The sequence below is a fragment of the Phyllobates terribilis genome, unplaced genomic scaffold (genome assembly GCF_046119375.1).
Source record: "Phyllobates terribilis strain yellow unplaced genomic scaffold, ASM4611937v1 Scaffold_11__3_contigs__length_659146591, whole genome shotgun sequence".
Classification (NCBI taxonomy): Eukaryota; Metazoa; Chordata; class Amphibia; order Anura; family Dendrobatidae; genus Phyllobates; species Phyllobates terribilis.
In genome coordinates, this window is record NW_027362771.1 from 143,154,078 (window position 1) to 143,176,106 (window position 22,029).

At 44.5% G+C, this 22,029-nt stretch overlaps 1 protein-coding gene across 1 annotated transcript in view; it reads right to left on the reverse strand.

The window, feature by feature from the left end:
- The window catches only part of LOC141167233 (solute carrier family 23 member 1-like), a 526,465-nt gene that overhangs the window by 462,157 nt on the left and 42,279 nt on the right, over positions 1 to 22,029 (reverse strand). Inside the window, exon 3 of the mRNA XM_073654677.1 lies at positions 5,904 to 6,066. Within this exon, the coding sequence (XP_073510778.1) occupies positions 5,904 to 6,066 (163 nt within the window). The remainder of the gene's footprint in view (positions 1 to 5,903; positions 6,067 to 22,029) is intronic.

The window sequence follows — 22,029 nt, forward strand, 5'->3', positions numbered from 1 at the left end:
TTCACTGGTAAGAAGGATTTGAGAAAGCCGTCTAAAGAATTAACCTGATCCCTCTGTGACACTGGCAGTGAACTACAGTAATAAACCCTACAGAGAAAGCATTCATTGTTCCATTTAAACGTAGTATGGAAGAATGCCAGGGAACTTTTATGCAAATTGCTCTTAGACAGGTCAGGCAAAACAGTCATGTATTTTCTGATTGGAGTTTCTATATAATGGAAATAAAGATTTGAAATCATGACAATCAGTCTACATTCTTCAAAGCGAGTATGTTTCATGACATGTGGCTCGATTTCCAATAAGATGTTTAACTCTTAGAATAAAACATTTTACAAACAAAATAGTTAATATTAAATGTATAATAACAGTAATATATAATATGCTTACTAATCAAACAGGCAAATCTGGAAACTGTAAAGTGCGGCAGACTGTGTCTCCGTATGTCTTCCAGAAGGTCAAAGGGGAGAAAAACATGTCTGTCATGACTTGCCTTAACTCCTTTTTTGCTGATTTGTTACTTTTTCTTATCGGGAGAGACTTTGTGTCTAATGCTTGCCATATTTACAAAAGTAAAGTTGTTTATTAACTTTCAACCCACCCAAATAAAACTATGACTTTAATATTATGAAAAAATGGCATCAAAACTCGAAGACCTCATGAATGTTATATGACATGATTTAGGCAGAGTATTCTGAAAATGTGACTGAAATGCACATAAAGGAAGCATTAGTGATACATTTCTGACGAAAAGGGTGGAGTGTATTAAATTGCTGGAGAAAACATGGGACCGAAGACTGACTCACTTTCCTGACCTCAATAATAGGAAGAAAGATAGGAACACCACACGATTTTCATTAGTATGTCACGCCAACAATGAAAACATATTATCACCTTCCTAAACAGGCTAGCCTCTAATTTACTTATCTACTGTGCTATAGACAATTTAAAACAATAACAAACTAGAGATTAAAAATAACTAAAAATAATCTAGTGAAGAGAGAGTTCACGTTCAGAACCTTTGTTATAACAGGAAAAGCATGATCCTTTAATTCTTAGACAGGACCTTGTGAGCAGCAGGAAGTTCTACCGTCTACTGCAATTACCCATGTATGTTTGCTTTTGTCTTAAAATATCAAAGTCCTTTATGTTTCAATTAGTTCTGCATGGTCTATTATAATAAAGATGACCATAATAATAATAATAATATTAACCTTATTACCTTTATAAAACATTAATCTGCAATCTAAATTTCCATAAAACTTTAATATTAATCCTCCTATTCCAATGCTGAATTTTTAAAGTTCTATTTACTTTTCCATGATAAATAAAGATAATATTAGCAAAAATAATCAAGATAAAAAAAAACAATACATAGTAAGAGAAAAACGTTGTGATCAGAATTACAACGGTTTCAATTCATTAATGGAAATCTGTCATCAGGTTTTTGCTACCTCATCTAAGAGCAGCATGATGTAGGCAAAGAGACCCTGAATACAATGATGTATCACTTAGTTTACTGGGTGCAGCCATTGTGACACAATCATCAGACTTCTTAGATGTAGGATGAAGCAGAGTTGGGAAAGCTAATCCCGCCCAAACCAGGCTCCCTATGTACATTGTTTATTGACAGTGAGCTGCTTATCACAAGATGAGGCAGAGTTGGACTAGGTCTCATGCCATGCTGTAGATGCTGTAGTTCAGGCAATGAACTACTGTGTAGTAAATACTGACACACTGATGAAACTCAGACCATTTTTTTTGCATACATGAAAAACAATTAACATCTGAATGAGCCCTTGTTTTAAACCGATTTAAAACACATCAAAAAATCCTTAGACATGTTGGAACGCATTACCAAGATGAAGGGAATTACCACCTCAAAATGTGCAAAGCCAAGAAAACTGTTTACTAGTAATGTGGACAGACGCATTTTTAGTGTACTAAATATAGCAGTTATGCAATTTAAAAATAATAGAAAAGATTTATATGGTAGAAAATGCATTGCTATGTTGCATCTTTTTATGTGTTTTCCAGCAAATAATACACAAAGTGCACATTTAGTGGCAAATTTTTCCTAAGTAAAAAGAGCATAGCTATCTGACCAATATGGACATAGATCATACATTACATAAAAAAAATAGTGCATATAGTACACATATACAATGGCATGTAAAAATTTGGGCACCCCTTGTCAAAATTACTGTTTTTGCGAACAGTTAAGCAAGTTGAAGATTAAATGATCTCTAAAAGGGCTGCAGTTAAAGATAAGACATTTCCTTTTTATTTTAGTAATATACACAATATACATACATACATACATATATACATACATACATACATACATACATACATATATATATATACATACATATACACAGGGTGGTCCAGAAGTAGGTGGACAGAAAGTGTAATAAAATGTTCCTGTGCTGAGATAATCTTATAAATGTGCCCCTGCTGTGTACTGTGTAATGGCTGTGTCTGACCGTACAGGAACATTGTCTGATCAAACCACATCTGCTGAGTGGGTGGGGAGGGGCGAGCAAAAGAGTATACAGACATTACAGCAGGGGGATCACAGCTGATTCGTTTTGTGAGGGTGAGGTAAAACATTTCCCTACCTGTTTTTAAACACTGTTTTTCTTCAAAGAAAGAATCAGCTGTGATCCCGTGCTGTAAGGTCTGTATACTCTTTGCTTCTCCCCTGCCCAGGAGATGTGGAATGATCAGACCATGTCCCTGCACGGTCAGACACAGCCATTACACAGTACACAGCAGGGGAACATTTATAAGATTATCTCAGCACAGGAACATTCTATTACACTTTCTGTCCACCTACCTTTGGACCACCCTGTATATATATTATGATATATATATATATATATATATATATATATATATATACATACACACACGCACAGTACAGACCAAAAGTTTGGACACCTTCTCATTTAAAGATTTTTCTGTATTTTCATGACTATTGTACATTCACACTGAAGGCATCAAAACTATGAATTAACACATGTGGAATTATATACTTAACAAAAAAGTGTGAAACAACTGAAAATATGTCTTATATTCTAGGTTCTTCAAAGTAGCCACCTTTTGCTTTGATGACTGCTTTGCACACTCTCGGCATTCTCTTGATGAGCTTCAAGAGGTAGTCACCGGAAATGGTTTTCACTTCACAGGTGTGCCCTGTCGGGTTTAATAAGTGGGATTTCTTGCCTTATAAATGGGGTTGGGACCATCAGTTGTGTTGTGCAGAAGTCTGCTGGATACACAGCTAATAGTCCTACTGAATAGACTGTTAGAATTTGTATTATGGCAAGAAAAAAGCAGCTAAGTAAAGAAAACGAGTGGCCATCATTACTTTAAGAAACGAAAGTCAGTCAGTCCGAAAAATTGGGAAAACTTTGAATGTGTCCCCAAGTGCAGTTGCAAAAACCATCAAGCGCTACAAAGAAACTGGCTCACATGAGGACCGTTTCAGGAAAGGAAAACCAAGAGTCACCTCTGCTTCTGAGGATAAGTTTATCTGAGTCACCAGCCTCAGAAATCGCAGGTTAACAGCAGCTCAGATTAGAGACCAGGTCAATGCAACACACAGTTCTAGCAGCAGACACATCTCTACAACAACTGTTAAGAGGAGACTTTGTGCAGCAGGCCTTCATGGTAAAATAGCTGCTAGGAAACCACTGCTAAGGACAGGCAACAAGCAGAAGAGACAAGTTTGGGCTAAAGAACACAAGGAATGGACATTAGACCAGTGGAAATCTGTGCTTTGGTCTGTTGAGTCCAAATTTGAGATCTTTGGTTCCAACCACCGTGTCTTTGTGCGACGCAGAAAAGGTGAACGGAAGGACTCTACATGCCTGGTTCCCACCGTGAAGCATGGAGGAGGAGGTGTGATGGTGTGGGGGTGCTTTTCTTTTGACACTGTTGGGGATTTATTCAAAATTGAAGGCATACTGAACCAACATGGCTACCACAGCATCTTGCAGCGGCATGCTATTCCATCCGGTTTGGGTTTAGTTGGACCATCATTTATTTTTCAACAGGACGATGACCCCAAACACACCTCCAGGCTGTGTAAGGGCTATTTGACCAAGAAGGAGAGTGATGGGGTGCTACACCAGATGACCTGGCCTCCACAGTCACTAGACCTGGACCCAATCGAGATGATTTGGGGTGAGCTGGACCGTAGAGTGAAAAACATTATATATATATATATATATATATATATATATATATATATATATATATATATATATATATATATATATATATATATATATATATATATATATATATATATATATATATATATATATATATATATATATATATATTATATATATACACATACACACACATTTATATATAAATATAATTTCTTTGCATCTTTTACATTTTAAAAATTACAAAAAGGAAAATGGGCCAATGTAAAAGTTTGGGCACCCTTGGAGACTTGTGTGCTCTGATAACGTTGACCAAGGTTTCAGACCTTAATTAGCCTGTTAGGGTTATGGCTTGCTCACTATCATCATGAGAAAAGGCCAGGTATGCAAATTTACAAGCTTTCTAAAAACCCACCCTCCTCTAAACTTGTGCCAACAGCGGCCTTGGTTTATTCTAAGCAGCTGCCTAGCACTCTGAAAATGAAAATGGTCGAGTGCCACAAAGCAGGAGAAGTCTATAAGAAGATAGCAAAGTGTTTTCAAGTTGCCCTTTCCTCAGCTCGAAATGTAATTAAGAAATGGCAGTAAACAGTAACAGTGTAACAGTAACAATTTCATTGAGAGCTGCTTGTAGGATTGCTAAAGAGACAAATCAGAACTCTCGCTTGACTACAAAAGACCTTAAGAAAGATTTAGCAGACTCTGGAGTTGTGGTACATTATTCTACTGCTCAGAGACACCTGCACAAATATGGCCTTGCCTTCATGGAAGAGTCATCAAAATAAATCCTCTCCTGCATCCTCACCTTAAAATTCTGCTTCAGAATTATGTAGAAGAACATCTAAACAAGCCTGATGCATTTTGGAAACAGGTCCTGTGGACCGATGAGATTAAAAAATGGCCAGAATGATGAAAGGTAATTGGGGGAAAAAAAGGGCACAGAATTTCAGGAAAGGAATATCTCACCAACCATTAAGAATGGGGGTGGATTAATCATGCTTTGAGGTGGTGTTGCAGCAAATGGCATAAGCAACATTTCACAGTTAGAGGGAAGAATGGATTCAATGAAATTTCAACAAATTCTTGATGCAAACATAGCACCATCTGTAAAAAATCTGATGTTGAAAAGAGGATGACTTCTACTAATGGATAATAAACATGTCAAAATCCACAATAGACTACTTCAAAAGGTGCAAGCTGAAGGTTTTACAATGGCCTCCACAGTCCCCTGATCTGAACATCATTGAATATCTGTGGCTAGACCTCAAAATAGCAATGCATGCAAGACGACCCAGAAATCTCACAGAAGAATGGATGAAAATCCCTCAAACAAAAATTGAAAGACTCTTGGCTGGCTACAAAAAGTATTTACAAGCTATGATACTTGCAAAAGAGGGTGCTACTAGGTACTAACCATGCAAGTTGCCCAAACTTTTGCAATGGCCGATTTTCCTTTTTGTAATTTTATAGTGTAAAAGATGAAAATATATTTATATTTTTTGCCTAAAATACAATGGAATGGTGTCATCTTTAACTTTAGGCCTTTTTGAGATAATTTTATCTTCAACTTGTTATTGTTTACAATAACAGTAAATTTGACCAGAGGTGTCTAAACTTTTACATGCCACTGTATTTCACACTCAGATATGACCTAGAGTATTCAGGTATCGTCATGCAATGCCCAGGTAAACAGTGCAATGCAGTGTCATACGGTAGATAGATTACCTCTCTCATTCGTGACTGCCAAGATTCTGTGTTATTTATAGAGAAATTCTCAGTACCATTGAAGAAGAACACGTCAGAATTTTGACATTTCCACTGTGGCAGAGATAGTATTGCCAGTGTGGGTGTAATTAAACTGAAGGTCCCTCCTTGTAGAATAGGTAATCTATGGATGCAAGAAAATATTAAGTTATTTGTCATGCATTTGTCACCTAATGTACAATTCCAAAAATTGGAAAAAATATGATATTGTACATGAAAGAGTATGTGTTGTACTTGTTACCCCTTTTAGTCTTAGCATACAGTAATAATAAACTTTTTATTTATATAGCCCCAACATATTCCACAGCTCTTTACAATTCAGACAATTTACAGACATCATCATCACTGTCCCTATTGGATCTCACAATGAAGATTCCCTATCAGGATGTCTTTGGAGTGTGGGAGGAAAGCGGTAACCCATGCAAACACGGGGAGAACATACAAACTCCTTGCAGATGTTGTCATTGGTGGGATTTGAACCCAGGACCCCAGCGCTGCAAGGCTGCAGTGCTAACCACTGAGCCACCTTGCTGCTCATAATGTTTTTAAGTAAAGCCAGAGGGTAAAGGCAAAAACTCACCTTACTTACCTCTGGGCTTCAAGACCAATTCTTCTGGTTGTTTCTTCAAGAATATTTGCATAAATGGAAATGTCTACTTATTTAGGACTAGTAAATTCAGATATAAGAAAGAAAAGCTGTATCAATAAAATCAGTCGAGGGTTCACAGTAATGTCAGCACTATGATACTCAACTGATACATGAATGGCTGTATTTTACCAACATCCATGTCATACTGAAAAAGAAAAAGTGATTATCCAGACGACTGACATTTTACACAAAATGTAGCTGTGTCTAGCCACAATAAAATCATCCAGCAAAATGGAAGTCTTCCCGTGCTAAGGGTCAGTGCATTTGTTTTATTGAGATCTCTCCAAATAGTTTACAGTTTATACATCTCAGTCTATGGATGTGTTATTTTTTTTCAGATTTTACAAGTGTTCATAGAGTTCTGAACGTCCTGCAGCCACTGGAATGAGAGCAGCCACCATGACATTGGCCTCCTGCTGGGCTCTCACAGCGATACCCCTTCATGCTTGCTAAAAGAGAGGTCTTCTAGCAACCCCAGCTCATGTTTACTAAGTTACTAAATTTTAACCTAATAAGTTTTCAATCACTTTACGATATCTACAGTTTGTAATTATTTTACCATATATACAGCTTGATTTTTTCCTGTTCCTGGTATCACAAAAGTGATTGACATTGAAGTTCTAGTAAAATTATTGCTTTCATGGCCTTTCTTAAAAATTGTCTGCTGTCTGCTTAGGATTTTACTAAGTAAACTACAGGCAGTGTCATGTTCGGGCTGCTGCACTGATTAATATGATACCTGAGGTGAAGAAATCCATCTTGTGGTTCTTGTGTAATCAGTGTTTGCAGTATTGAGTTAATGATATGCCCGTGCTCCGGGGTGGGATTGTAGGCAGGATCTTATCCTGGTGCTCTCGGCCAGATCAGCAGGAAAAGACCTGCCAGACTGTCTCTCTCTTATACATCAACCACTCAACCATACACAGTCCCCTCCTCAGACCCTGCCACAGCAGCACAGAGTATGTCAGCAGCTCCATCACAGCTGCACAGAGTATGTCAGCGGCTCCACCACAGCAGCACAGAGTGTGTTAGCGAATCAGCCACAGCAGCACAGAGTATATCAGTGACTCCTCCGCAGCAGAAAAGAGTAGGTCAGCGACTCCACCACAGCAGCACAGAGTATGTCAGTGACTCCACCACAGCAGCACAGAGTATGTCAGTGTGGCACCCCAGGGTTGTTACAGTGGCATTGCCTCCCTCACAGGGGGTGATGCCATGCCTGGAAGCAAGGAGGGGTCCCCTAATCAGGTATACCAGCATACAACACTTTCCTGGCTCCAGACCAGAAAGGGGATCTCCTCCCCTTAACAACTGTAATCTGGGGAGCGACACTTACAGAAGGCCTGAGCTGCCTGCCATATGAGTGAGGAAAAAGATGTTTTACTCAGGGACGAGGGCCACAGCATAGCTACAAGCAGCAGGACCAAAGAGAATAGCACTGACGGCAGGCCTTCAACTCCACCTGGCAAGGTGGATCCCCAACTTGCTTCCAGACTGGCTGGACCTCCACTACCAGCTAGTACCTGTGCCCCGGTCTGCTCTGACAAACCGCAAGTAAATCAAGAGGAAACCACCATTAATGTGTTGTCTGCTCATTACCTGCGCCCTCAGCCCTACACGACACTGTCCCTGCCGACAACACCTACTCTTCAAATCATCTACACTGCCCTGGAGCCTAGCTCTGCCTGTGGAGAGCTGAACCAACTCTGCTGCGTCACCATCAGTTCCAGGGGATCTGCACCGTAGCAGGCAGCCCCATATAGCTGCATACCACAGGTGGCATCACGAATATTAACTCTAAAAACTTTATTCCCCTTTTATTTTGCCTTTTAATTGAACGCCCTGGGTCATGGACCGGGTCACTGCCACCGTGACATCCCCCAGCACCGACCGGCCTGGCTACCGAGTACCCCACGGCCCAGGGGGCGCGTCATACGTGGCGTCACGAACAGGATCTCGAAGCCCGGTATAACCGGGAAGTTTGTGCCATAGACTTTGCTGAACTGTATCATCACGTCATTTGCAGTCAGCCGCAGGAAAGTAGGAGGCCCCGATCTGGAACCGCCGGGTAAGCGATCCCTCTCGCCTGCGGAGCAGCATACTGGTACGTCAGCAAAAACCCAGGACCTGGCTGAGGTTCACTAGTGGGGAAGGAAGATGCCAAACATGGGAGAGGACTCAGTCGTGGTTGCCTCAGTACTCAGGGGAGTCGCACACCCTGAGCGACTTTAAGGAGAGACTGCGCAGTTTGTTCCAGGTGTACCCCATGTCTGAGGAGCAGAAAGTCAGCATCCTTATAGGTGAGCTAATCGGTGCAGCCCAGAGGGAGGTGAAGTCCTGGCCAGGCAGGGACAAAAGCACTGTTAAAGAAAATACTGGCCCGATTAAAGGATACCTTTGACACCCGCACAGCAGCAGAGATTAAAATGAAATTCTACGGGTGCAAACAAAGGGTGCAGGATAGTGTACATGACTATGCTCTAAACCTGCAGGAGGCACTGCGGACCATCAAACAGGTAGACCCCGACAGTGTGCGAGACGAGGACAGATTGCTAACCGAACAGTTTATTGAGGGGCTCCTGTCTAATGCCCACCGGACCCAGCTGCTCATTATGGCTCTGCAAAACCTTGATCTGGACTTTGTGCAATTTAAAGACCGGGCCATCCGGGTGCTGCGAGAACCAACCCCAAGTGGCACTGCACCCCTCCGGCGCCCAGCTATCACATACCACCAGGAGGTGGCATCATTCTCCCCGGCACCTGTGGAGGCTGACGCGCAGACCCTAGACAATGACCCCTCTGCATCTCTGCGCCTTCAGGTCCAGGAGCTGACCAAAAGTGTGGCTACATTAACTAAAACTGTGCAGGCCATGCAAGTGTCTCCAAAGGAACTATCCAGCTGGCTTCCAGTCCAGATGACGTCCCGTGGCGACGGCAGAGAAGGATTCCACTGAAAAGAGGGAGAAACAGCGATCGCTACGACCAGAACGACAACCCATCTGCAATCGCTGTCAAAAGGCGGGGCACTTCGCAAGATTCTGCAATTTTAACGAGCAACCCCTGGCGCAAAAGGCCAACCCCTAGGAGTAAGATGACCAGGCCCACAAAGCTGGTGAGACGTGGGAGGACGACCGGTCCTACCTGTCGTGCTTGATGGCATCCCGATGAACGCATTGCTGGACACTGGTTTCCAGGTGACAAAGATGCCATATATCCTTTATAAACGATACTGGACTGATTCAGACATTACCTGCAGTCCAGATGAACATCTTAACATCTATGCCAGCAATGGTCAGCCCTTGCCTCAGGTGGGGTATAAAGAGGTGATCAGAAAAGTTGGCCAAGTAGAATTGCCATCACAAGGGTTGATTATTGTAGATATTGATCGCCGAGAAAGCCATCCTATGATAACCTTAGGCACCAATGTGATAGAGAACTGTCTTGGGGAAATTATTGTTTTGTTGCAACAGGTCGCAGAGACTGCCAGGTCCAGCGAGTTCTGCAGAAGGAGATCAAAGCCCTGATTCAGAGACAACAGGTAGAGCTGTCTGGTGGAGAAGTCGGCTGTGTCAGAATAAGTGATCCATTCCCCATTGCAATGCCCTAGGAGTGAAATGTTAATATGGTGTCGGGAAGCAATCGGTCCCAGGGGTCAAGTTTATCAGGCCCTGGTAGAACCCGTGTACTCTGATAGTAGGCCCACCATCTTGACAGCCAGGGAGGTAGTCGATGTCCACAAGGGGAGAGTACTGATACGCATCCTGAATTGTGGGGAGAAAGAGGTCCATTTACCCCGGTATACCACCCTTGCTAAGCTGTTCACTGTTAGTAACAATGCAATAAAGGCAGTGGAACCCTTGCCTCCATCCAAACAGGCAGAAGACAATGGCTCCAAGAGGCAGATGGAGGATTGGTGTCAGAAGCTACAAGTATGCACAGACTCCACCCCTTCGCACCAAAAACATGGGGTGTACCGGATGGTCCAAGAATATGAGTGAGTCTTTAGCAAACACCCACTAGACTTTGGGCAGGTAAAAGGGGTCCAACATCATATCCCCACCGGAGATCATCTGCCCATTAAAGAAAGGTACCAGCCTGTACCCCCAGCTCACTATCAATGTGCCAAGGGAATGTTAAGGGAGATGAAGGAGGCAGGGGTGATCAGAGATAGTTGTAACCCCTGGGCAGCTCCATTAGTTCTCATTAAAAAAAAGATGGTACAATGAGGATGTGTGTTGATTATAGGCAGATTAACCGCATTACACAGAAGGACGCCTACCCATTACCCAGAATTGAGGAATCATTAGCAGCACTGAGATCCGTTAACTATTTCTCCACTTTATATCTCACCAGTGCGTATTGGCAGGTTCCCGTGGCAGAGGCGGACAGAGAGAATACCGCGTTTACAACACTAATGGGCCTCAGCGAGTTCAACTGCATGCCATTCGGGCTCTGCAACACCGCGGGAACATTCCAGCGGTTAATGGAGTGTTGCCTAGGACACAAAAACTTCGAAATTATTCTGCTGTACCTAGCTGACAGAATCGTCTACTCAAAGATATACGAAGACCACCTGGAGCACCTGGCCGAGGTGTTCGAAGCCCTATCCGGTTTTGGCCTGAAAGTAAAGCCGTCCAAGTGCCACCTGTTGAAGCCCAAGGTGCAGTACCTAGGCCATGTGGTAAACGCCGAAGATGTAGCATCAGACCCTGAAAAAGTCACCGTGATCAAGGACTGGCCAAGACCCTCCACTATTAAGGAAGTGCGGCAGTTCCTTGGGCTGGTAGGCTACTACAGGAGATTCATCAAGGGTTTCATCAAGATAGCGGCACCCATGCAGAACCTCTTAGTGGGCCAGTCCAAGAGGGCTAAGAACCCGAATCCTCCATTCAAATGGGATAAACCAGAAGACGAATCCTTCACTTGACTGAAAGTGGCTCTTACTGGAGACGAAGACCTGGCCTACCCAAACTATGGCCAACCCTTTATACTCCATACGGACGCCGGCAATGTGGGATTGGGAGCGGTGCTGTCCCAGGTACAGCAGGGCAGAGAGAAAGTGATTGCCTACGCCAGCAGGAAGCTTTGGCCCACAGAAAGGAACTCCGACAACTATAGTTCCTTTAAGTTGGAGTTTTCAGCCATAGTCTGGGCTGTAACAGAGCGCTTCAAACACTACCTCACCTCCTCCAGATTTACAGTCTTCACGGATAACAACCCGCTGACGCACCTGGAGACTGCAAAGCTTGGTGCCCTAGAACAACGATGGATGGCTCGACTGTCCAACTACGAGTTTACCATCAAGTATTGGGTGGGGCATAAAAACGCTAATGCTGATGCACTGTCCAGGATGCCCAATTTACCAGATGGGGGAGAAGACCCGGAAGAGCTGGAGGAGATAGAGCTACCCGCTTTCCATAGTCACGGGGTGACCCAGTGCTCCCACTGTGTGAGGAACAAGTGCTCCGCCAACAGAGAGGCCACATTTAACCCATTGCCCCACCATGGATGGGAGGAGATGCAGGATAGTGACCCAGCTGTCCACCTATTAAAGGAGTTGCTGACACAAGCTGACTAGCACCCTGATCCAGATGCTCCACAGGAGATCCAACAGTTGTGGAAGGAGAAGGGCAAGCTGTTCATCTACGAGGGAAAGATGTGTCGAAGAAGCATCAACTCCCGGACACATGAACTGGTCTGGCAGGTGGTAGTCCCGAAGCGGGATGCGCCAATGGTTCCAGAGGCATACCACGATGGAGCAGGACACTTCGGGTGGAAGAAGTTGGAAGTCCTGCTACGTGAGCGATTCTACTTGGTTGGCATGAGGAATGCCATCGAGAGATGAGGTCAAGAATGTGGTCCATGCAACCTGAGACAGAAAGACCGTGATAGCCAGAGGGCTCCCCTGCAGCCCATAATCACCAAACAACCACTTGAACTGGTAGCCTTGGACCACATGAAGCTATCCCCAAGCCGGTCAGGCTATGTCTACGCTCTCACCATAGTAGACCACTACTCCAGATTCCTGGTAGTAGTGCCAGTGAAAGATCAGACGGCTAAGACGGCAGCCAAAGCGTTTCAACAACACTTTTGTCGCCCGCACGGTTACCCTGAACGAGTGCTGACCAACCAAGGTCCAGCCTTTGAAGCAGAAGTATTTCAAGAATTCTGTAACCTGTATGGCTGCAAGAAAATAAGGGCGATGCCGTAATCATTCCCAGACCAATGTGTTATGCAAGAAAATGAACCAGGTAGTAATAGACCTGTTGAAGACGCTGCCCCTTGAAAGAGCGTAGCCTGTGGCCAGAGATATTACCGGATTTGATAGACCTACAGTACAGACCAAAAGTTTGGACACACCTTCTCATTTAAAGAAATTTCTGTATTTTCTTGACTATGGAAATTGTACATTCACACTAAAGGCATCAAAACTATGAATTAACACATGTGGAATTATATACTTAACAAAAAAGTGTGAAACAACTGAAAATATGTCTTATATTCTAGGCTCTTCAAAGTAGCCACCTTTGGCTTTGATGACTGCTTTGCACACTCTTGGCATTCTCTTGATGAGCTTCAAGAGGTAGTCACCGGAAATGGTCTTCCAACAATCTTGAAGGAGTTCCCAGAGATGCTTAGCACTTGTTGGCCCTTTTGCCTTCACTCTGCAGTCCAGCTCACCCCAAACCATCTCAATTGGGTTCAGGTCTGGTGACTGTGGAGGCCAGGTCATCTGGCGTAGCACCCCATCACTCTCCCTCTTGGGCAAATAGCCCTTACACAGCCTGGAGGTGTGTTTCGGGTCATTGTCCTGTTGAAAAATAAATGATGGTCCAACTAAACGCAAACCGGATGGAATAGCATGCCGCTGCAAGATGCTGTGGTAGCCATGCTGGTTCAGTATGCCTTCAATTTTGAATAAATCCCCAACAGTGTCACCAGCAAACCACCCCCACACCATCACACCTCCTCCTCCATGCCTCATAGTGGGAACCAGGCATGTAGAGTCCATCCGTTCACCTTTTCTGCGTCGCACAAAGACACGGTGGTTGGAACCAAAGATCTCAAATTTGGACTCATCAGACCAAAGCACAGATTTCCACTGGTCTAATGTCCATTCCTTGTGTTCTTTAGCCCAAACTTGTCTCTTCTGCTTGTTGCCTGTTCTTAGCAGTGGTTTCCTAGCAGCTATTTTACCATGAAGGCCTGCTGCACAAAGTCTCCTTTTAATAGTTTTTGAAGAGATGTGTCTGCTGCTAGAACTCTGTGTGGCATTGACCTGGTCTCTAATCTGAGCTGCTGTTAACCTGCGATTTCTGAGAATGGTGACTCCGATAAACTTATCCTCAGAAGCAGAGGTGACTCTTGGTCTTGCTTTCCTGGGGCAGTCCTCATGTTAGCCAGCTTTTGTAGCGATTGATGGTTTTTGCAACTGCACTTGGGGACACTTTCAAAGTTTTCCCAATTTTTCGCACTGACTGACCTTCATTTCTTAAAGTAATGATGGCCACTCGTTTTTCTTTACTTAGCTGCTTTTTTCTTGCCATAATACAAATTTTAACAGCCTATTCAGTAGGACTATCAGCTATGTATCCACCAGAGTTCTGCACAACACAACTGATGGTCCCGACCCCATTTATAAGGCAAGAAATCCCACTTATTAAACCTGACAGGACACACCTGTGAAGTGAAAACCATTTCCGGTGACTACCTCTTGAAGCTCATCAAGAGAATGCCAAGAGTGTGCAAAGCAGTCATCAAAGCAAAAGGAGGCCACTTTGAAGAACCTCGAATATAACACATTTTCAGTTGTTTCACACTTTTTTGTTAAGTATATAATTCCACATGTGTTAATTCATAGTTTTGATGCCTTCAGTGTGAATGTACAATTTTCATAGTCATGAAAATACAGAAAAATCTTTAAATGAAAAGGGGTGTCCAAACTTTTGGTCTGTACTGTATATATCCACATCCCGGTGAACTCCACCAACTGCACACCTGCCTACCTGAACAGAGGAAGACCTGTTCCGGTAGACCTGTTAAATGAAAAATGCAAAGTACTACATCTGGGCAATAAAAATGAAAAAAGCATATACAGAATGGGAGGAATAGAGCTAAGCAACAGTACATGTGAAAAAGACTTAGGTATACTAATAGATCATAGACTGAACATGAGTCAACAGTGTGATGCAGCAGCAAAAAAGGCAAATACAATTCTGGGATGTATTAACAGAAGCATACAGTCTAGATCACGTGAAGTCATTATCGGTCTTTACTCCTCTTTGGTCAGACCTCATCTGGAATACTGTGTACAGTTTTGGGCACCACATTTTAAAAAAGACATAGACAAACTGGAGCAAGTTCAGAGAAGAGCGACCAGAATGGTGACTGGTCTGCAAACCATGTCCTATGAGGAACGGTTGCAGGATTTGGGAATGTTTAGCTTGCAAAAAAGAAGACTGAGAGGAGACTTAATAGCTGTCTACAAATATGTCAAGGGCTGTCACATTGTAGAAGGATCATCTTTATTCTCATTTGCACAAGACTAGAAGCAATGGGATGAAATTAAATGGGAGGAGACACAGATTAGATATTAGAAAAAACTTTTTGACAGTTAGGGTGATTAATGAGTGGAACAGGCTGCCACGAGAGGTGGTGAGTTCCCCTTCAATGGACGTCTTCAAACAGAGGCTGGACAGACATCTGTCTGAGATGATCTAGTGAATCCTGCTTTGAGCAGGGGGTTGGACCAGATGACCCAGGAGGTCCCTTCCAACTCTACCATTCTATGATTCTATGATTCTTAAGTTACCCATTGACTTAGACATGGGAGTTTTAACACCTGAGATGACATCACCAGATGCAGACTGGGATACGGAGCACAAGCAACAATACCGCAAGGTGCAAGAATGTGTAGAGAGAAGTTTGTCCCAAGCGAGACAGAGGCAGGAAAGAACTTACAATCAGCATGCACCTGCAGTTCCCTCGTCACCTGGAGAACCGGTACTCAAAAGGAAGAGACGAGTTCACAAATTAGATGATCAGTGGGAGGTCGAGCCATACACCGTCTTACCTTCAAATTTCGACAACACCAAGGTATGCCTCATCAGTAAAGATGGAGGAGAAACTTCGGCAGCAGTCTCGAGGGACCACCTGAAGATATGCCCTGATCAATTGAGACACCAAGGGGAAGATCAAAACAGCCCCCAGCACACAGAAAAGGTGGAAGAGACGGTCCAAACCATCCTTGGAGAATTTCCCCGGTCTTGGACGCAGGTGAACCAAGCAATCGTGGTACCTGTCTTGACCTTTCCCCAAGTAGCCTTACCGGAAGCCGCAGAGACTCCAGAACATCTGGAAGACCTGACGGCCCCAGCAACAGATGCCACAACTGCAGTGAAACGAGTGAATCTACCCCCTGCTAGCGGTGAATCTGTCAGTCCCATGATGAGTTTAGGAGTTCGCAGAAGACAATCTGGTATACCAGTACTGCGTAGGTCCACAAGAAGTGTAGTGAATAGTGCACCCACCACACCAGCGGTAGGCACTAGAGATGCGGGTAGGTCATTGGCAACAAATGTACTGCATAGATCAACCCGTAGTACCAGAGGTCAGCTCCCTGCCTGTTATAGGGACTCAAAAGTAGTAAAATAATAGTATATGTTATATAGTTGTAACCGTTAAGTAATCCTGAGTATATATAGTTATTAAATTTATGGACAAATGGACCACTGGACTAGGTGTGGTCAGGACAATGTTGAATAAAGTTAATTGTTGGCCTTGAAAATAAACTGCAGGCGTGGCCGAAAACCAGGCCCACCGACAGAGTGCCCTGAAGCCACGCCCAGGGACAATACACGAAGTGGGTTGAGGCAGTTCCCACCAACCACACTTCAGGTATCTGGAAAAAGACAATTCCCGGATAGCGGCATAAAGACTATGCGCCGCAGTGACTGCTACCAATTTTTGTTGGGTTTTTGTGATTTTTGCCTTTTTGAAAATTGTTGCTAATGTGAATTGTTATTAATTATTAATTCTAAAAGGTGTCCTCAGTCCGGGTGTACTGAATTTAACTAGGGGGGAGTGTGGCACCCCAGGTGTCTGGTTTTCACAGTGGCGTTGCCTCCCTCACAGGGGGTGATGCCATGCCCGGAAGCAAAGGAGGGGTCCCCTAATCAGGTATACCAGCATACAACACTTTCCTGGCTCCAGACCAGAAAGGGGAGCTCCTCCCCTTAACAACTGGAATCTGGAGTGAGTTGAGAGGAGCTGAAGACAGGACAGCGACGAGGAAGGACATGAGGAAGGGAGCTGTGGAAAAGCTCGCCTCAGGAGAGAAGTGCAAAGGAATCGGACACCAGAGTCCATGGCTGTGGGGCACTGAAGGCCCAGCAGCAAGATCCGGAGGGCAGGAGACTGCAGGTCTCCTGGCCCCACCAGATGCCCGGCGGCTCAGCAGCATCATAGGGCCCAGCATTGCCACGTGGGAGCGACACTTACAGTAGGCCCGAGCTGCCTGCCATACGGGTGAGGAAAAAGATGTTTTACTCAGTGACGAAGGCCACAGCATAGCTACAAGCAGCAGGGCCAAAGAGAATAGCACAGAGGGCAGGCCTACAACTCCACCTGGCAAGGTGGATCCCCAACTTGCTTCCAGGCCGCCCGGACCTCCACTACCAGCTTGTACCCGTTCCCCTGTCTGCTCTGACAAACCGTAAGTAAAGCAAGAAGAAACCGCCATTAATGTGTTGTCTGTTTATTACCTGCGCCCTCAGCCCTCCACGACACTGTCCCTGCCGACAACACCTACTCCTCAAATCATCTACACTGCCCTGGAGCCTAGCTCTGCCTGTGGAGAGCTTAACCAACTCTGCTGCATCACCATCAGCTCCAGAGGATCTGCACCGCAGCGGCTGCTCCATATAGCTCCATACCACAGGTGGCGTCACGAATATTAACTCTAAAAACTTTATTCCCCTTTTATTTTGCCCTTTAATTGAGAGGCCTGGGTCACGGACCGGGTGACTGCCACTGTGACATCCCCCAGCACCGACGGGGCTGGCTACCAAGTACCCGATGGCCCAGGGAGCGCATCATCAGCAACCCCACCACAGCAGCACGGAGTATGTCAGCAACCCCACCACAGCAGCACAGAGTATGTCAGCGACCCCCGCCACAGCAGCACAGAGAATTTTAGCGATTCCGCCACAGCAGCACAGAGTATGTCAGCGACTCCACCACAGCAGCACAGAGTATGTCAGTGACCACCGCCACAATAGCACAGAGTATGTCAGCAACCCCGCCACTGAGTGGTTTGTGTATAAGAGAAAGACAGTCTGTCTCTTTCTCTGTCTCTATGATGAGGAACATACTTATGCTTTGGAGCGGGCCAGTGGGCAGGTCTTTTCTTGCTGATCTGGCCTAGAGCTACCAAGCAAAGACCCTGCCTACAGTCCTGCCCCGAAGCATGAGCATATCATAAAAGGTTTTTTTTCCAGGAACAAAAGTTAATTTTAAACAATAGATTTTTGAATAATAATAACTTCCTCAATTGGATGTGTTTAAATAAGATGTTCCTGTGCTGAGATAATCTTAGAATTATGACCCTGCTGTGTACTGCGTAATAGCCGTGCAGGAACATGGTCTGATCATACCACAGCTCCTGGGGAGGGGAGGAAACAAAAGAGTATACAGACAGGATAGCCAGGATCGCAAATGATTCTTTCTTTGAAGTAAAACAGTGTTGAAAAACAGGCAGGGAAATGTTTTACGTCACAAAAAGAATCAGCTGTGATCCCCTGCTGTAATGTCTGTATACTCTATAGCTACCCCGCCCCTGCCCAGGAGATGTGGCATGATCAGGCCGTGCAGGGTAATCAATACAGAGGAGGACAATTTTATATTACAGGAGGATCTATGTAAACTAGAAGCTTGGGCTGATAAATGGCAAATGAGCCTTAATGGGGATAAATGTAAGGTAATGCACTTGGGCAGAGGAAATAAAATGTATAATTATATGCTTAATTGTAAAACACTGGGCAAAACTGTCACTGAAAAAGACCTGGGTGTATTGGTGGACGACAAGCTCACGTTTAGTGGCCAGTGTCAGGCAGCTGCTGCAAAGGCAAATAAAATAATGGGATGCATTAAAAGAGGCATAGATGCTCATGAGGAGAACATAATTTTACCTCTATACAAGTCATTAGTGCGACCACACTTAGAATACATAGATGAACTAGAGAGGGTGCAGAGAAGAGCGACCAAGGTTATTAGAGGACTGGGGGGTCTGCAATACCAAGACAGGTTATTACACTTGGGGTTATTTACTGTGGAAAAAAGAAGGCTTAGGGGTGATCTTATTACTATGTACAAGTATATGAGGGGACAGTACAAAGACCTTTCTACTGATCTTTTTACTCTGAGGCCAGAGACGGGGACAAGGGGGCATCTTCTACGTCTGGAGGAAAGAAGGTTTAATCATAATCACAGACGGAGATTCTTTACTGTAAGAGCAGTGAGACTATGGAACTCTCTGCTGCATGATGTTGTAATGAGTGATTCACTGTTAAAATTTAAGAATGGCATGGATGCCTTTCTTGAAAAGTATAATATTACAGGTTATAAATACTAGATTCCTTGATAGGGCGTTGATCCAGGGAACTAGTCTGATTGTCGTATGGAGTCGGGAAGGAATTTTTTTCCCCAATGTGGAGCTTAGTGTTTGCCACATGGGTTTTTTTTGCCTTCCTCTGGATCAACATGTTAGGCTATGGGTTGAACTAGACGGACTTAGTCTTCCTTCAACCTTAAAAACTATCTCAGCACAGGAACATTTTATTTAAACACATCCAATTAAAATGAACTCACATTCATGGGAAAACTCCTTTAACTCAAAACTGCAAACACTGATTACACAAGAACTACAAGACAGATTTATTCACCTCAGGTAACATTTTAATCAGTGCAGCATCCCCAACATGACAATGCCTGTAGTTTACTTAGCAAAATCCTGCTGACATGTTCCCTTTAAGGTCTAAACTCTTTAAATTTGTTTACATAAAGAAAATTACATTAGCTGGAAAATGCATAGTAAATGTACCTGATAGCCTCCTTTTGACTTCTTATACCACTGATCCAGAATTCCCAGATCTCTCCTCTTTCACTAAAGAAGGCCACTTACTTCTCACTGTAGTCTGAAACTTTCCTACCATCATCAGTGTTGGTGAATTTGACAGACAGTAAGAATATCTCAAACTATGCTGCACACTGAGCATAGGCTGGTGTAAGACATTGCCCATTATCAGTGCTGGTACATCCAAGTGTCTCATATCACACTGCTCATAGGGTAGTAGTCTGAGAAGCTATGAGAGAAGAGAGGCTCAAAACTCTGTGGCACAATAAGTCAAAAGGAATTTCCTTCAACATATTCCTGAGATAAGGTTACATTTATATGTAAACCACCAGGGTTGCTGTAAGGAAAAGGCCATGTTTGGCCTTCAGATCACACATTTTTTTTATATTGCTGTATATTTTGCTTTTATGCGAGATCTTATTTTTTTCTGTACAAATTTTACCTTCTTCACTTTTAGAATACACAATGGATGTTTCATGGTTGACTGGCAAGTTAGGTAGCCTTGTAAAAACTATTTTACACCTACATAAATGTTTGCTTGGAGCAGGGTCTGAGTACTATTTAATTTCAATTAATCATTACACATCTCTCACTTGTTGGCTGCTCTGTTCTACAGGAATATGGTCACTCGAAGGGTTATTCCCAGCACAGACATTGGCCTCATTCACACATCTGTGTTTAAACACGTACGTGAAAAAATAGTATCATGTCAGCAGTGTTTCAGATCAGTGCGTCTGTGTGTGTGTCATCCGTGTGCGTCTGTGTGTGTGTCATCCGTGTGCGTCTGTGTGTGTGTGTCATCCGTGTGCGTCTGTGTGTGTGTGTCATCCGTGTGCGTCTGTGTGTGTGTCATCCGTGTGCGTCTGTGTGTGTGTGTGTCAACCGTGTGCGTCTGTGTGTGTGTCATCCGTGTGTGTGTCATCCGTGTCATCCGTGTGTGTCTGTATGTCTGTCATCCGTGTGTCATCCGTGTGCGTCTGTGTGTGTGTGTCATCCGTGTGCGTCTATGTGTGTGTGTCATCCGTGTGCGTCTGTGTGCGTGTCATCCGTGTGCGTCTGTGTGTGTGTGTCATCCGTGTGCGTCTGTGTGTGTGTGTCATCCGTGTGCGTCTATGTGTGTGTGTCATCCGTGTGCGTCTGTGTGTGTGTGTCATCCGTGTGCGTCTGTATGTCTGTCATCCGTGTGTCATCCGTGTGCGTCTGTGTGTGTGTCATCCGTGTGCGTCTATGTGTGTGTGTCATCCGTGTGCGTCTGTGTGTGTGTGTCATCCGTGTGCGTCTGTGTGCGTGTCATCCGTGTGCGTCTGTGTGTGTGTGTCATCCGTGTGCGTCTATGTGTGCGTGTCATCCGTGTGCGTCTATGTGTGCGTGTCATCCGTGTGCGTCTGTGTGTGTGCGTCATCCGTGTGTGTCTGTATGTCTGTCATCCGTGTGTCATCCGTGTGCGTCTGTGTGTGTGTGTCATCCGTGTGCGTCTATGTGTGTGTGTCATCCGTGTGCGTCTGTGTGTGTGTGTCATCCGTGTGTGTCTGTATGTCTGTCATCCGTGTGTCATCCGTGTGCGTCTGTGTGCGTGTCATCCGTGTGCGTCTGTGTGCGTGTCATCCGTGTGCGTCTGTGTGTGTGTGTCATCCGTGTGCGTCTGTGTGTGTGTGTCATCCGTGTGTGTCTGTATGTCTGTCATCCGTGTGTCATCCGTGTGCGTCTGTGTGTGTGTGTCATCCGTGTGCGTCTATGTTTGTGTGTCATCCGTGTGCGTCTGTGTGTGTGTGTCATCCGTGTGCGTCTGTGTGCGTGTCATCCGTGTGCGTCTATGTGTGCGTGTCATCCGTGTGCGTCTATGTGTGCGTGTCATCCGTGTGCGTCTGTGTGTGTGTGTCATCCGTGTGTGTCTGTATGTCTGTCATCCGTGTGTCATCCGTGTGCGTCTGTGTGCGTGTCATCCGTGTGCGTCTGTGTGCGTGTCATCCGTGTGCGTCTGTGTGCGTGTCATCCGTGTGCGTCTATGTGTGCGTGTCATCCGTGTGCGTCTGTGTGTGTGTGTCATCCGTGTGTGTCTGTATGTCTGTCATCCGTGTGTCATCCGTGTGCGTCTGTGTGCGTGTCATCCGTGTGCGTCTGTGTGTGTGTGTCATCCGTGTGCGTCTGTGTGTGTGTCATCCGTGTGCGTCTGTGTGCGTGTCATCCGTGTGCGTCTGTGTGCGTGTCATCCGTGTGTGTCTGTATGTCTGTCATCCGTGTGTCATCCGTGTGCGTCTGTGTGCGTGTCATCCGTGTGCGTCTGTGTGTGTGTGTCATCCGTGTGC